The sequence below is a fragment of the Bufo gargarizans genome, unplaced genomic scaffold (genome assembly GCF_014858855.1).
Source record: "Bufo gargarizans isolate SCDJY-AF-19 unplaced genomic scaffold, ASM1485885v1 original_scaffold_2047_pilon, whole genome shotgun sequence".
NCBI lineage: Eukaryota > Metazoa > Chordata > Amphibia > Anura > Bufonidae > Bufo > Bufo gargarizans.
In genome coordinates, this window is record NW_025334620.1 from 30,286 (window position 1) to 47,287 (window position 17,002).

General features: G+C 48.8%; 1 protein-coding gene across 2 annotated transcripts in view; it reads left to right on the forward strand.

Moving 5' to 3' along the window:
- Positions 1–17,002, forward strand: part of LOC122923902 (centrosomal protein of 104 kDa-like) — a 139,373-nt gene that overhangs the window by 5,350 nt on the left and 117,021 nt on the right. For both annotated transcript variants that reach the window (XM_044274762.1, XM_044274763.1), the window contains exons 2-4: positions 5,268–5,398; positions 6,113–6,286; positions 10,683–10,821. In XM_044274762.1, the coding sequence (XP_044130697.1) occupies positions 5,286–5,398; positions 6,113–6,286; positions 10,683–10,821 (426 nt within the window). In that variant the 5' untranslated portion in view covers positions 5,268–5,285. The remainder of the gene's footprint in view (positions 1–5,267; positions 5,399–6,112; positions 6,287–10,682; positions 10,822–17,002) is intronic.

The following is a 17,002-nucleotide window of genomic DNA, read 5'->3' on the forward strand; positions in this document are numbered from 1 at the left end:
TACGCTCTGTCTCTCTCCAGCAGTCTGTCGCTGTATGCTGTCTCTCTCCAGCAGTCGTGTCGCTGTACGCTCTGTCTCTCTCCAGCAGTCGTGTCGCTGTACGCTCTGTCTCTCCGGCAGTCGTGTCGCTGTACGCTCTGTCTCTCTCCAGCAGGTCGTGTCGCTGTACGCTCTGTCTCTCTCCAGCAGTCGTGTCGCTGTACGCTCTGTCTCTCTCCAGCAGTCGTGTCGCTGTACGCTCTGTCTCTCTCCAGCAGTCGTGTCGCTGTACTCTCTGTCTCTCCAGCAGTCGTGTCGCTGTACGCTCTGTCTCTCTCCAGCAGTCGTGTCGCTGTACGCTCTGTCTCTCCAGCAGTCGTGTCGCTGTACGCTCTGTCGCTCCAGCAGTCGTGTCGCTGTACGCTCTGTCTCTCCCGCCGTCGTGTCGCTGTACGCTCTGTCTCTCTCCAGCAGTCGTGTCGCTGTACGCTCTGTCTCTCTCCAGCAGTCGTGTCGCTGTACGTTGTCTCTCTCCAGCAGTCGTGTCCGCTGTACGCCTCGGTCTCTCTCCAGCAGTCGTGTCGCTGTACGCTCGTCTCTCCAGCAGTAGTGTGGCGCTGTACGCTCTGTCTCTCTCCAGCAGTCGTGTCGCTGTACGCTCTGTCTCTCTCAGCAGTCGTGTCGCTGTACGCTGTCTCTCTCCAGCAGGTCGTGTCGCTGTACGCTCTGTCTCTCTCCAGCAGTCGTGTCGCTGTACGCTCTGTCGCTACAGCAGTCGTGTCGCTGTGTACTCTCTGTCTCTCCAGCAGTCGTGTCGCTGTACTCTCTGTCTCTCCAGCAGTCGTGTCGCTGTACGCTCCTGTCTCTCTCCAGCAGTCGTGTCGCTGTACGCTCTGTCTCTCTCCAGCAGTCGTGTCGCTGTACGCTCTGTCTCTCTCCAGCAGTCGTGTCGCTGTACGCTCTGTCTCTCCAGCAGTCGTGTCGCTGTACTCTCTGTCTTCTCCAGCAGTCGTGTCGCTGTACGCTCTGTCTCTCTCTTCCAGCACAGTCGGGCGCTGTTACGCTCTGTCTCTCTCCAGCAGTCGTGTCGCTGTACGCTCTGTCTCTCTCCAGCAGTCGTGTGCTGTACGCTCTGTCTCTCTCCAGCAGTCGTGTTCGCTGTACGCTCTTGTCTCTCCAACAGTCGTGTCGCGAGTACGCTCTGTCGCCTCCAGCAGGCGTGTCGCTGTACGCTCTGTCTCTCTCCAGCAGTCGTGTCGCTGTACCTCTGTCTCTCTCCAGCAGTCGTGTAGCTGTACGGCTCATGTCTCTCTCCAGCAGTCGTGTCGCTGTACGCTCTGTCTCTCTCCAGCAGTCGGTCGCTGTACGCTCTGTCTCTCCAGCAGTCGTGTCGCTGTACGCTCTGTCTCTCTCCAGCAGTCGTGTCGCTGTACGCTCTGTCTCTCTCCAGCAGTCGTGTCGCTGTACGCTCTGTCGCTCCAGCAGTCGTGTCGCTGTACGCTCTGTCTCTCCAGCAGTCGTGTCGCTGTACGCTCTGTCTCTCTCCAGCAGTCGTGTCTGCGTACGCTCGTGCTCTCTCCGCAGTCGTGTCGCTGTACGCCTCTGTCTCTCTCCAGCAGTCGTGTCGCGTACGCTCTGTCTCTCTCCAGCAGTCGTGTCGCTGTACGCTCTGTCTCTACTCCAGCAGTCGTGTCGCTGTACGCTCTGTCTCTCTCCAGCAGTCGTGTCGCTGTACGCTCTGTCTCTCTCCAGCAGTCGTGTCGCTGTACGCTCTGTCTCTCTCCAGCAGTCGTGTCGCTGTACGCTCTGTCGCTCCAGCAGTCGTGTCGCCGTACGCTCTGTCTATCCAGCAGTCGTGTCGCCGTACGCTCTGTCTATCCAGCAGTCGTGTCGCCGTACGCTCTGTCTCTCCAGCAGTCGTGTCGCCGTACGCTCTGTCTCTCCAGCAGTCGTGTCGCCGTACTCTCTGTCTCTCCAGCAGTCGTGTCGCCGTACGCTCTGTCTCTCCAGCAGGTCGTGTCGCTGTACGCTCTGTCGCTCCAGCAGTCGTGTCGCTGTACGCTCTGTCGCTCCAGCAGTCGTGTCGCTGTAACGCTCTGTCGCTCCAGCAGTCGTGTCGCTGTACTCTCTGTCTCTCCAGCAGTCGTGTCCGCTGTACTCTCTGTCTCTCCAGCAGTCGTGTCGCTGTACGCTCTGTCTCTCTCCAGCAGTCGTGTCGCTGTACGCTCTGTCTCTCTCCAGCAGTCGTGTCGCTGTACGCTCTGTCTATCCAGCAGTCGTGTCGCCGTACGCTCTGTCTCTCCAGCAGTCGTGTCGCCGTACGCTCTGTCTCTCCAGCAGTCGTGTCGCCGTACGCTCTGTCTCTCCAGCAGTCGTGTCGCCGTACGCTCTGTCTCTCCAGCAGTCGTGTCGCCGTACGCTCTGTCGCTCCAGCAGTCGTGTCGCTGTACGCTCTGTCGCTCCAGCAGTCGTGTCGCTGTACGCTCTGTCGCTCCAGCAGTCGTGTCGCTGTACGCTCTGTCTCTCTCCAGCAGTCGTGTCGCTGTACGCTCTGTCGCTCCAGCAGTCGTGTCGCTGTACTCTCTGTCTCTCCAGCAGTCGTGTCGCTGTACTCTCTGTCTCTCCAGCAGTCGTGTCGCTGTACGCTCTGTCTCTCTCCAGCAGTCGTGTCGCTGTACGCTCTGTCGCTCCAGCAGTCGTGTCGCTGTACTCTCTGTCTCTCCAGCAGTCGTGTCGCTGTACTCTCTGTCTCTCCAGCAGTCGTGTCGCTGTACGCTCTGTCTCTCTCCAGCAGTCGTGTCGCTGTACGCTCTGTCTCTCTCCAGCAGTCGTGTCGCTGTACGCTCTGTCTCTCTCCAGCAGTCGTGTCGCTGTACGCTCTGTCTCTCCAGCAGTCGTGTCGCTGTACTCTCTGTCTCTCCAGCAGTCGTGTCGCTGTACGCTCTGTCTCTCTCCAGCAGTCGTGTCGCTGTACGCTCTGTCTCTCTCCAGCAGTCGTGTCGCTGTACGCTCTGTCTCTCTCCAGCAGTCGTGTCGCTGTACGCTCTGTCTCTCCAGCAGTCGTGTCGCTGTACGCTCTGTCGCTCCAGCAGTCGTGTCGCTGTACGCTCTGTCTCTCTCCAGCAGTCGTGTCGCTGTACGCTCTGTCTCTCTCCAGCAGTCGTGTAGCTGTACGCTCTGTCTCTCTCCAGCAGTCGTGTCGCTGTACGCTCTGTCTCTCTCCAGCAGTCGTGTCGCTGTACGCTCTGTCTCTCCAGCAGTCGTGTCGCTGTACGCTCTGTCTCTCTCCAGCAGTCGTGTCGCTGTACGCTCTGTCGCTCCAGCAGTCGTGTCGCCGTACTCTCTGTCTCTCCAGCAGTCGTGTCGCCGTACGCTCTGTCTATCCAGCAGTCGTGTCGCCGTACGCTCTGTCTATCCAGCAGTCGTGTCGCCGTACGCTCTGTCTCTCCAGCAGTCGTGTCGCCGTACGCTCTGTCTCTCCAGCAGTCGTGTCGCCGTACTCTCTGTCTCTCCAGCAGTCGTGTCGCCGTACGCTCTGTCTCTCCAGCAGTCGTGTCGCTGTACGCTCTGTCGCTCCAGCAGTCGTGTCGCTGTACGCTCTGTCGCTCCAGCAGTCGTGTCGCCGTACGCTCTGTCTCTCCAGCAGTCGTGTCGCTGTACTCTCTGTCTCTCCAGCAGTCGTGTCGCTGTACTCTCTGTCTCTCCAGCAGTCGTGTCGCTGTACGCTCTGTCTCTCTCCAGCAGTCGTGTCGCTGTACGCTCTGTCTCTCTCCAGCAGTCGTGTCGCTGTACGCTCTGTCTATCCAGCAGTCGTGTCGCCGTACGCTCTGTCTCTCCAGCAGTCGTGTCGCCGTACGCTCTGTCTCTCCAGCAGTCGTGTCGCCGTACGCTCTGTCTCTCCAGCAGTCGTGTCGCCGTACGCTCTGTCTCTCCAGCAGTCGTGTCGCTGTACGCTCTGTCGCTCCAGCAGTCGTGTCGCTGTACGCTCTGTCGCTCCAGCAGTCGTGTCGCTGTACGCTCTGTCGCTCCAGCAGTCGTGTCGCTGTACTCTCTGTCTCTCCAGCAGTCGTGTCGCTGTACTCTCTGTCTCTCCAGCAGTCGTGTCGCTGTACGCTCTGTCTCTCTCCAGCAGTCGTGTCGCTGTACGCTCTGTCTCTCTCCAGCAGTCGTGTCGCTGTACGCTCTGTCTCTCTCCAGCAGTCGTGTCGCTGTACGCTCTGTCTCTCCAGCAGTCGTGTCGCTGTACGCTCTGTCTCTCCAGCAGTCGTGTCGCCGTACGCTCTGTCTCTCTCCAGCAGTCGTGTCGCTGTACTCTCTGTCGCTCCAGCAGTCGTGTCGCTGTACGCTCTGTCGCTCCAGCAGTCGTGTCGCTGTACGCTCTGTCTCTCTCCAGCAGTCGTGTCGCTGTACGCTCTGTCGCTCCAGCAGTCGTGTCGCTGTACGCTCTGTCTCTCCAGCAGTCGTGTCGCTGTACGCTCTGTCTCTCCAGCAGTCGTGTCGCTGTACGCTCTGTCGCTCCAGCAGTCGTGTCGCTGTACGCTCTGTCGCTCCAGCAGTCGTGTCGCTGTTGGCTCTGTCTCTCCAGCAGTCGTGTCGCTGTACGCTCTGTCGCTCCAGCAGTCGTGTCGCTCTACGCTCTGTCTCTCCAGCAGTCGTGTCGCTGTACGCTCTGTCTCTCCAGCAGTCGTGTCGCTGTACGCTCTGTCGCTCCAGCAGTCGTGTCGCCGTACGCTCTGTCTCTCTCCAGCAGTCGTGTCGCTGTACGCTCTGTCTCTCTCCAGCAGTCGTGTCGCTGTACTCTCTGTCGCTCCAGCACATGTCAATTGACAGGATTTGATTTCAGTAAATCCATTACAAAGCTGCGGGCCATATGGAGGCAGCCGGCTATGTGGCTGCTGCTGTGGGTGGTCTCACAGTGTAACAGGCAGCTGTCAAAGTGACCTGCGACTGTAGTAATAACTGTAGACCGCCCCCAGTGGGTTACCTATGGTATAGACTGTGCTCTGTAGGGGCCCGCTATGTGCTCTCCAGAAGGGCATGACATCTGTCAGGCATCTACTTTCTATAAAGATCTGATAGATCTGTGTCCGACTGCATGCTGGGAGTTGTAGTTTTGCAACACCCGGAGATCACTGGTGCAGCACATCCTCCTAGGTTAAGATGCAGGACCCTACCCTGTATAAATGATGTACCGTGTCTCATACGCTTCCTGCCTGTCTTGGCTCTGCAGCACTGTACACCTGTGTCATTAGTCCAGACCATCCTTACCTTTTTTTTTTTTTTTGCAGGGTCTGCAAACCTCCAGCATGCCACACAAGATAGGATTTGTTGTGGTCAGCTCCTCTGGCCACGAGGATGGATTTAGCGCCAAAGAGTTGATGGTTCATGCTCCTACAGTCAGCGGCTGGAGATCCCCAAAGTGAGTACAAAGTTTGCCATGTTTTACCGTTTTCCCACTTTGAAGTATTAAAGGGATTTTCCAAGATTTTTTAACTGGTCACCTACCTTCTGGATAGGTCATCCGTATCTGATCGGTGGGGGTCCGACACCTGGGACCTCCACCGATCAGCATCTTGAGAAGGCATCAGCACTCGCACAGTGCCGTACATTGAGAAAGTGTCGTCACTGGCCTAGGAAAAGCTGTGAGAAGGCCATGGCGCTCGCAGGAACACTCATGTATCACTGTAGATAGTAGTCCAAAATCAGGGTGATCCGCAAAACACGGACACCGGCAATGTGCGTTTTCGCATTTTGCGGACCGCACATTGCCGGCACTCTCATAGAAAATGCCTTTTCTTGGACAAGAATAGGACATGTTCTATTTTTTGCGGAACAGAAGTGCAGATCCGCAAATGTGGACAGCACATTCCGGCCCCACTGAAAATGAAGGGGTCCGCACCTGTTCCGCAAAATTGCGGAACGGATGCGGACCCATTTTGCGGTCGTGTGAATGGACCCTTGCACTGCGGTATTTTTATTAATATGGTCAAGTAATTCTTTGCCGTTCCAATTTACCGCGTGGGGTACACTATCCCATATATAACGGACTGTCTCATTGCACCAATCGTTTATTTTATCCGCAGCCACCACAAGTGCAGTGTCGTTTTAGTTACTGTATTGTCTTTTTATGCAGGTTTTGTCAGTATCCTCAGGAGATCGTCATCCAAATGGTAGAGAGATGCCGGATCCGGAAGCTGCAGCTGCTCGCTCATCAGTACATGATCTCCTCCAAAATAGAGTTTTACATATCGGAAAGTCTGCCTGAGTACTTCACCCCTTACCAGACCGAGCGCTTTCGTAGGTTGGGGTATGTGTATCATGTTTACTCTACCCGGAAGCTTTGCATGTCTGTGTCTTTAAAGGATTCTTCTATTTGAAGGTCATATTCCTGGCCTGACTGGGGGTCGAATGGCCTGAACTGACCTCATTATAGGGATGTAAGATACTGTCCGTTTGGGTCATTACAGCTGTGAGCGATCAGGGCTCTCGTCCATAATACAGTGCCCATACCCCTTAAACCTTTCCATATTTTTTTACTTTACACCCGCAAACTTAGGGTCCGTTCACACGTCCGTAAGTGTTTTGCGGATCCGCAAAACACGGACACCTGCAATGTGCGATCCGCAATTTGCGGACCGCACATCACAGACACTATAATAGAAAATGCCTTTTCTGGTCCGCAATTGCGGACAAGAATAGGACATGTTCTATTTTTTTCAGAAACGGAATTGCGGATCCCGGAAATGTGGATGCGGATCCTGAAAATGCGGATTCGCATCCGTTCCAGCCCCATTGAAATTGAATGGGTCCCCAAATTGCGAAACACATCCCTTAAGGTGCTTTTGCCATCTCAGACAATGGGGGCGTATCGCTAGGATATGCCCCCATTGTCTGATAGGTGCGGGTCCCACCTCTGGGACCCGCAACTACAATGAGAACGGAGCAGGGAAATAAACGGAAGGCGCATGCGCAGCCGCCCTCCATTCATTTCGATTGGGCCGCCGAAAATAGCCGAGCGCTGGCTTAGCTATTTCCGTCTGCCCCATAGAAATGAATGGGAGCAGGGGCCGCGCGTGCGCTTGGTGGTGGACGGACCCCAGGAAATCTGGGGTCCTCCAGCCACAGCGCTCCCTGCTCCGTTCTCCTCGTAGGTGCGGGTCCCAGAGGTGGGACCCGCACCTAACAGACAATGGGGGCATATCCTAGCAATATGCCCCCATTGTCTGAGATGGAAATACCCCTTTAAATATATTTTAGTGGGATTTTATGTGATAGATGAACACAAAATAGCAAGTATGTGTGAAGTGAGAAGAAAATGATACATGGTCTTCAAAATTTTTTATAACTAAAAATCTGGAAAGTGTGACATCATTTGTATTCAGCCCCCGGTACTCCGATACCCCTAAATAAAATCCAGTGTGACCAACCAATATAGTACATAGAGTCCATGTGTGTAATGTATTCTCAGTATAACTACAGCTGTTCTGTGAAGGCCCAAGAGGTCTGTTAGAGAACATTACTGATTAACCCATTCAGTACCGAGCCACTTTTCACCTCAAATCCCAGGCTGATTTTTGCAAATCTGATATCCGTCACTTTATGTGGTAATAACTTTGGAACTCTTTTACTTATCCAAGCCATTCTGAGATTGCTTTCTCGTGACACATGACAGTCATAAATTTAAGTCAATATCGTTCACCTTTTCTTTATGAAAAAATCCCATATTTACCAAAAAAAAAAAAAAAAAAATGGCAATTTTCTAAATTTCAATTTCTCTGCTTTTAAAACAGAAAGTGATACCTCATAAAGTATTTATTACTTAACATTCCCCATATGTCTACTTTATGTTGGCATCATTTTGTAAATGTCATTTTATTTTTTTAGGACGTTAGGAGGCTTAGAAATAATTTTTCAAATTTTCTACAAAATTTCCAAAACCATTTTTTTTAAGCACCAATTCAGTTATAAAGTGATTTTGAGAGGCTTACGTAATGGGAAAAAAACATAAATGATCCTATTTTAGAAACTACACCCCTCAAATTATTCAAAACTGATGTTACAAACTTTGTTAACCCTTGAAGTGTTCCACAAGAATTAAAGGAAAATGGAGGTGACATTTCAAAATTTCACTTTTATGGTAGATTTGTCATGTTATTCAAATTTTTCTTGCTACACAGCAAGGGTTAACAGCAAAATAAACCTCAATATATATTACTCTGCAGTTTACAGAAATACCCCATATGTGGTGATAAACTGCTCTGTGGGCACATGGCAGTGGTCAGAAAGGAAGGAGCGCCATATGGCTTTTGCAGCGCAGATTTTGATGGATTGGTTTACGGGTGCCATTGGTTTTTATTTTTTAAGTGATTGTCTTATGTGACGTGTTCATTGGTACCATTTTGGTGTACATAGTACTTTTTGATCGCTTGGTATTACACTATGTGTGAGGCAAGGTGAAAAAAATTTGCTGTTTTGGCATAGTTTTTTAAATATAAGGGGGCATATAATGTGATATTTTTATAGAGCAGATTGTTACGGTTGCGGCGATACCTTATATGTCTATCATTTTTATTTTTGTTAAGTTTTACACAGTGAAAGCCTTTTTAAACAGAATAAAATCTTTTTTTTGTGTTGCCGATTTCTGAGAGCCATATTTTTTTTTTTTTTTTCTTTTTTCCCCGATTGTCTTAGGAAAGGGGCTCATTTTTTGCGGGATGAGATGACGGTTTGATTGGTACAATTTTGGGCTAAATACGCTATTTTAATCGCTTGGTATTGCACTTTTTGTTTTGGCACTGTTTATATTTTTTACGGCATTCACCTGACGGGTTTGAGTTGTAGTTTTACAACAGCTGGAGGGCCGCAGGTTGAGCATGCCTGGTTTAGATCAAATCATATTTATGCCCAGTCAAACTCCAGACCTAAATCCCATTGAGAATCTGTGCCAAGATTTGAAAATTGCGGTTCACAGACTCTCTCCGTCCAATCTGACTGAGCTTGAGCTATTTCGCAAAGAATAATGGGCAGAAAATGTAGCCTGTAGATGTGCAAAGCTGGACGAGACAAACTTCCAAAGACTTGTAGGATTACGATTCATTTGTATCTCAAATATATTACCTATTGAACCCATAATATCTCCATAACTCTGGGCAATTCAACATTAAATGAATGACCAAGGAAATTTTTAATCAAAATTATTGCTGGATTTTTATTTACAGATTTTTTTTTTTTTTGATGCATTGAAATTTCAAAAAATGTTTGCAAAGATGGACATGTCCTTTTAAAGGGGTAGTCCAAGCTAGCTGAAACATGAATCGCAGACAGGAGGTTGTGTAACAAAAGAAATAGCTAGTCGCCACCTGACTGGAAGTAAAGAGGTCCTATTCTTGGTCAAAAGACCGCTGCAGCCAATCACTGGTGTATACTGGTGAGGTATGCCCTAATAGTGTAAGGGTACTTTCACACTTGCGTTTTTCTTTTCCGGTATTGAGTTCCGTCACAGGGGCTCAATACCGGAAAAGAACTGATCAGTTTTATCCGCATGCATTCTGAATGGAGAGTAATCCGTTCAGTTTGCATCAGGATGTCTTCAGTTCAGTCGTTTTGACTGATTAGGCAAAAGAGAAAACCGCAGCATGCTACGGTTTTATCTCCGGCGAAAAAAACTGAAGACTTGCCTGAACGCCGAATCCGGCATTTTTTCCCATAGGGATGTATTAGTGCTGGATCCGTCGTTCCGTTCTGCGCATGCGCAGACTGAAAAAAAGGTGAAAAAAATAAATGCCGGATCCGTTTTGCCGGATGACACCGGAAAGACGGATCCGGCATTTCAATGCATTTTTTCAACTGAACAGGATCCTGATCAGTCTTACTAATGCCATCAGTTAGCATACATTTTCCCTGATCCGGCAGGCAGTTCCGGCGACGGAACTGCTTGCCTGATCTCTCTGCTGCAAGTGTGAAAGTACCCTTAGCTAGGTCCTTTTATACTTCCTCTCCGTGCCCCTAATAGGGCGTGTGGACAGGACTTGTCTAAGTGAGACAGCTGTTTTCATTGCAAGGTCCTGATGGGAGTTATTAGAGCTTTAGAACAGTGCAGAATGTCATTCCCTAATCTTTCCACTAGATGGCGCTGATAGTCAGCACTTTTCATGAGAACAATCTAAACGGCATAGTGCAAACTACAAATTGAACTGCAGGAAGTTGGGTTCTTTATTGAGCCCCAGTCTTTTTCTTCCCTGTCGGGAAAGCTTTTTGATAAATGCTAAATCCCTTGCCCTGAAACTGCTTGGCCAACCTCTCGAAAGGGTAGTCTAGGACAGTAGTAGCCAACAGGTGGACTGCATTCCAAATCCAGACCACCACTGATGGACTGCAGGGTGGTCGTAACGATGGAAACGCGCAGTGTATAATGTGATGGAAAAATGAATCCAGCCAGCAAAGGACGCAAAATGGACAATGACATTACATTAGTAAGTGCCTTGTATTACCATTTATTACGTAGAGGAAGTCATTTGCTGAAGCGAGACATCCCCTTTAATGAATGATAGGTGATCCATAAAGAGGTGATTTATTGTTCTTTAGGGACGTATGGATCCATCCTTCCAGTTCTGTCCCGTACAACATCCGTGTGATGATGAATGTTCACCTCCAGGTAGTTTATGAGATGAAAACCTTATTAGTCATCTTCTCTACTGTTCCAGGTATGTAGCGCTGTCAGATAATGAAAAGACTGGATACAAGGCCCGGGAACTGAAGTCCGTCTACGTGGATGCCGTAGGGCAGTACCTGAAGCTGATCTTTCATAAGAACTTTAGTAATAGATATAATCTCTACAACCAGGTAACTACAAGTGTCAGCTATCAGCCAAACCATTACTGTATTTTTTGCTTTATAAGACCCACCCGATGATAAGACGCACCTAGGTTTCAGAGAAAAAAATATTTTGAACCAAATAACAGAATATTTCACACTGGTATGAGGATAAATTGGGAGGTCGGTGGATGATGCACTGTTGTGTGGCTATAATCCCCCTCATCCTAAAGACCACAACCATATACTGCAGTACATTGGTGTATTCCTAAGGCTACATGCACACAACCGTATGTGTTTTGCGGTCTGCAAATTGCGGATCCGCAAAAAAAAAAACAACTGATGACATCCGTATGCCATCCGTTTTTTTTTTTGTTTTTTTTGCGGAGCTACGGAATGGACATACTGATGAGGACAGCACACAGTGTGCTGTCTGCATTTTTTGCAGACCCATTGAAATGAATGGGCCTGCATCCTATCCGCAAAAATAACAGAACGGACACGGAAACAAACAACGTTCGTGTGTATGTAGCCTAAGGATGAGGGGGTTATAGTCACATTTAATATTAACACTGTCCAGAGACTTTCCCGAAATTGACATGTGTACTACCACTGTAGTACATGGGTCCATTCCTATGGCTGAGGGGGTTATAGTCATATTTAACACACAGTAAATTTTTAAGTCGGCCCCTGAGTTATCACTCACCCAGGGCCTTTAGATGACAGTGCAGGGGATAGCACAGGGCGACGGAGGCCACTAAAACGTCTTCCTTCCTCCTGTCTCACATCAGCGGCGCTCTGTAGCAACATCGCTCGTAGCCGGGCTGGAGGGAGCAGGCTTATTGGTGGAGGCGGCAGTTCCCGCCTGCGCTCACCACCAATCAGCAGTATATGTGGGCAGCAGAGGAGAAGGAGCACTGCTCAACTCTCTCCTCCTCTTCTATGGAGCGGACCCAGGCGGCAGCTACGTATTAGGAACGTGCGGGCTGCGGCATTCAGTTTCAATCAATGTTTAACTTCTGCCACCCGCCCCACACTTAAATCGCAGGATCAGGAGTAGGCTAAGTAAAAGCTCCTGCGATCCTGCAGTACTGCTGGCCACCTTCATTTCCTGCACTATCGCTTTATAAGACACACTGGGACAGATTTATCATGACTCTGACAGCTCACTCCACTTTCACATATGGCTAAAGTCAGTTTTAGCCAAGTCAGATTTATGATCGGCCCTTTAAGACTGTAATAAATGTGGTTTGATGGTAGCAGTTTATCCGTCAGTAAGCAGCTTTACAAAAGTCGCACGTTTTTATGAAAAAGTCGCACGTTTTTATGAAAAAGTTGCATGTTCTATTAAAAAGTCTCATAAGATAAGCATGGTCCTCACTGGAGTGAAATTGCGACTTTTTTGCGACTTTTTAAATAGTCCCAATAGTAAATCTGTCTAGAGATTCATTTACATAAGAAAACACGCCCACTATCAGAAAACTGGCGAGCATAGTGCAGAGCAGAAAAAAGTTGCAAATTTTTGCGCAGTTTAAGCGATTGTGCAAAAATTTGCGACTTTTTCACTCCATTATTCTGACTTGAGCTAGTGATAAATCTGGCCCACTGACTTTTTCCTCCCACTTTGGGGGGGGGGGGGGGGGAGGTGCATCTTATAAAGCGAAAAATATGGTATGTGCATACATGTACAGCACTGTATCTGTTACCATGCATTTTCTATATGGGCAGATCTAGTCTGACAGACATACACTTGATTAACTGTCTGACTAAGAGTAAATGGCTGTGTTCATATCTACAGTGAATTTACCACAATTTTGAAAAACCACAGCAAAAACCATGACATGGCCGCAGCATGTAAACACAGTCTAAGGCCTCGTCATTCACATCTCCGACAAGCAGATCCAGCTGCCTGATCCAGCGCAAATTCCGTCAATCGGGAGTTTAAAAAAAAAACGTTGCGTTGCAATGGTTTTTGTACGGCCGAAATCTGGCATTTATGCAAAAAAGCATCCGTATTACAGCCTGACCTTAGAGTGAATGCGGATCCAGTGGTGAACTAGAGTCGGGGGATATCAAAAAACATTCCTACAATAACAATATTAAGAAATGTATTGCGATAACGATATATATCGTGAGAAATGCCCAATTTAGAAGGGAAAAAAACACTCAAAACATACTGGAAACTTGGTGACAGACTCTGCCCACTTCCTCCGTCCTGTCTGGTCCTCAGGCAGCCCAGACTTGCTGTCCTATAAAGCCTACAAGGAGACATTACACTGTATGGGGCCACAAGAAGAAATGATACTGTATGAGGTTTGTACAGTATAATGTTTCCGTGTTACCCCCATACATTATAGTAATGCCTGCTTGTACACCATGTAATGAGACCCGGGCCGGGGGAGTGAGCGGTGAACAGGGCTTTCACTCACCAGCATCTACAGCACAGTGTATACAGGTATATGGGGTACAGCACAGTGTATACAGGGTGCAGGGTCAGTGTATACAGGTATATGGGGTACAGCACAGTGTATATATAGTGCAGGGTCAGTGTATTCAGGTATATGGGGTACAGCACAGTGTATACAGGGTGCAGGGTCAGTGTATACAGGTATATGGGGTACAGCACAGTGTATACAGGGTGCAGGGTCAGTGTATACAGGTATATGGGGTACAGCACATTGTATATAGGGTGCAGGGTCAGTGTATACAGGTATATGGGGTACAGCACAGTGTATACAGGGTGCAGGGTCAGTGTATACAGGTATATGGGGTACAGCACAGTGTATACAGGGTGCAGGGTCAGTGTATACAGGTATATGGGGTACAGCACAGTGTATATATAGTGCAGGGTCAGTGTATACAGGTATATGGGGTACAGCACAGTGTATATAGAGTGCAGGGTCAGTGTATACAGGTATATGGGGTACAGCACAGTGTATACAGGGTGCAGGGTCAGTGTATACAGGTATATGGGGTAGTAGCACAGGGTATACAGGGTGCAGGGTCAGTGTATACAGGTATATGGGGTACAGCACAGTGTATATAGAGTGCAGGGTCTGTGTATACAGGTATATGGGGTAGTAGCACAGTGTATACAGAGTGCAGGGTCAGTGTATACAGGTATATGGGGTACAGCACAGTGTATACAGGGTGCAGGGTCAGTGTATACAGGTATATGGGGTAGTAGCACAGTGTATATAGAGTGCAGGGTCAGTGTATACAGGTATATGGGGTACAGCACAGTGTATACAGGGTGCAGGGTCAGTGTATACAGGTATATGGGGTAGTAGCACAGTGTATACAGGGTGCAGGGTCAGTGTATACAGGTATATGGGGTAGTAGCACAGTGTATACAGAGTGCAGGGTCAGTGTATACAGGTATATGGGGTAGTAGCACAGTGTATACAGAGTGCAGGGTCAGTGTATACAGGTATATGGGGTACAGCACAGTGTATACAGGGTGCAGGGTCAGTGTATACAGGTATATGGGGTAGTAGCACAGTGTATACAGAGTGCAGGGTCAGTGTATACAGGTATATGGGGTACAGCACAGTGTATACGGGGTGCAGGGTCAGTGTATACAGGTATATGGGGTACAGCACAGTGTATACAGGGTGCAGGGTCAGTGTATACAGGTATATGGGGTAGTAGCACAGTGTATACAGAGTGCAGGGTCAGTGTATACAGGTATATGGGGTACAGCACAGGGTGCAGGGTCTGTGTATACAGGTATATGGGGTACAGCACAGTGTATATAGAGTGCAAGGTCAGTGTATACAGGTATTGGGGGGACAGCACAGTGTATACAGGGTGCAGGGTCAGTGTATACAGGTATATGGGGTACAGCACAGTGTATACAGAGTGCAGGGTCAGTGTATACAGGTATATGGGGTACAGCACAGTGTATATAGAGTGCAGGGTCAGTGTATACAGGTATATGGGGTACAGCACAGTGTATATAGAGTGCAGGGTCAGTGTATACAGGTATATGGGGTACAGCACAGTGTATATAGAGTGCAGGGTCAGTGTATACAGGTATATGGGGTAGTAGCACAGTGTATATAGAGTGCAGGGTCAGTGTATACAGGTATATGGGGTACAGCACAGTGTATACAGGTATATGGGGTACAGCACAGTGTATATAGGGTGCAGGGTCAGTGTATACAGGTATATGGGGTACAGCACAGTGTATATAGAGTGCAGGGTCAGTGTATACAGGTATATGGGGTACAGCACAGTGTATACAGGTATATGGGGTACAGCACAGTGTATACAGAGTGCAGGGTCAGTGTATACAGGTATATAGGGTGCAGGGTCAGTGTATATGGGGTACAGCACAGTGTATACAGGGTGCAGGGTCAGTGTATACAGATATATGGGGTACAGCACAGTGTATACAGGGTGCAGGGTCAGTGTATACAGGTATATGGGGTACAGCACAGTGTATACAGAGTGCAGGGTCAGTGTATACAGGTATATGGGGTACAGCACAGTGTATACAGAGTGCAGGGTCAGTGTATACAGGTATATGGGGTACAGCACAGTGTATACAGAGTGCAGGGTCAGTGTATACAGGTATATGGGGTACAGCACAGTGTATACAGGTATATGGGGTAGTAGCACAGTGTATACAGGGTGCAGGGTCAGTGTATACAGGTATATGGGTTACAGAACAGTGTATACAGGGTGCAGGGTCAGTGTATACAGGTATATGGGGTACAGCACAGTGTATACAGAGTGCAGGGTCAGTGTATACAGGTATATGGGGTACAGCACAGTGTATATAGAGTGCAGGGTCCGTGTATACAGGTATATGGGGTACAGCACAGTGTATACAAGGTGCAGGGTCTGTGTATACAGGTATATGGGGTACAGCACAGTGTATACAGGTATATGGGGTAGTAGCACAGTGTATATCGAGTGCAGGGTCAGTGTATACAGGTATATGGGGTAGTAGCACAGTGTATACAGAGTGCAGGGTCAGTGTATACAGGTATATGGGGTACAGCACAGTGTATACAGGTATATGGGGTACAGCACAGTGTATACAGGTATATGGGGTACAGCACAGTGTATACAGGGTGCAGGGTCAGTGTATACAGGTATATGGGGTACAGCACAGTGTATACAGGGTGCAGGGTCAGTGTATACAGGTATATGGGGTACAGCACAGTGTATACAGGTATATGGGGTACAGCACAGTGTATACAGGGTGCAGGGTCAGTGTATACAGGTATATGGGGTACAGCACAGTGTATACAGGGTGCAGGGTCAGTGTATACAGGTATATGGGGTACAGCACAGTGTATACAGGGTGCAGGGTCAGTGTATACAGGTATATGGGGTAGTAGCACAGTGTATAAAGAGTGCAGGGTCAGTGTATACAGGTATATGGGGTACAGCACAGTGTATACAGGGTGCAGGGTCAGTGTATACAGGTATATGGGGTAGTAGCACAGTGTATATAGAGTGCAGGGTCAGTGTATACAGGTATATGGGGTAGTAGCACAGTGTATATAGAGTGCAGGGTCAGTGTATACAGGTATATGGGGTTCAGCACAGTGTATACAGGTATATGGGGTACAGCACAGTGTATACAGAGTGCAGGGTCTGTGTATACAGGTATATGGGGTACAGCACAGTCTATACAGGGTGCAGGGTCAGTGTATACAGGTATATGGGGTACAGCACAGTGTATACGGGGTGCAGGGTCAGTGTATACAGGTATATGGGGTACAGCACAGTGTATACAGGTATATGGGGTACAGCACAGTGTATACAGGGTGCAGGGTCAGTGTATACAGGTATATGGGGTAGTAGCACAGTGTATACAGAGTGCAGGGTCAGTGTATACAGGTATATGGGGTACCACACAGTGTATACAGGGTGCAGGGTCAGTGTATACAGGTATATGGGGTAGTAGCACAGTGTATACAGAGTGCAGGGTCAGTGTATACAGGTATATGGGGTACAGCACAGTGTATACAGGGTGCAGGGTCAGTGTATACAGGTATATGGGGTAGTAGCACAGGGTATACAGGGTGCAGGGTCAGTGTATACAGGTATATGGGGTACAGCACAGTGTATACAGGTATATGGGGTACAGCACAGTGTATACAGAGTGCAGGGTCTGTGTATACAGGTATATGGGGTACAGCACAGGGTGCAGGGTCAGTGTATACAGGTATATGGGGTACAGCACAGTGTATAT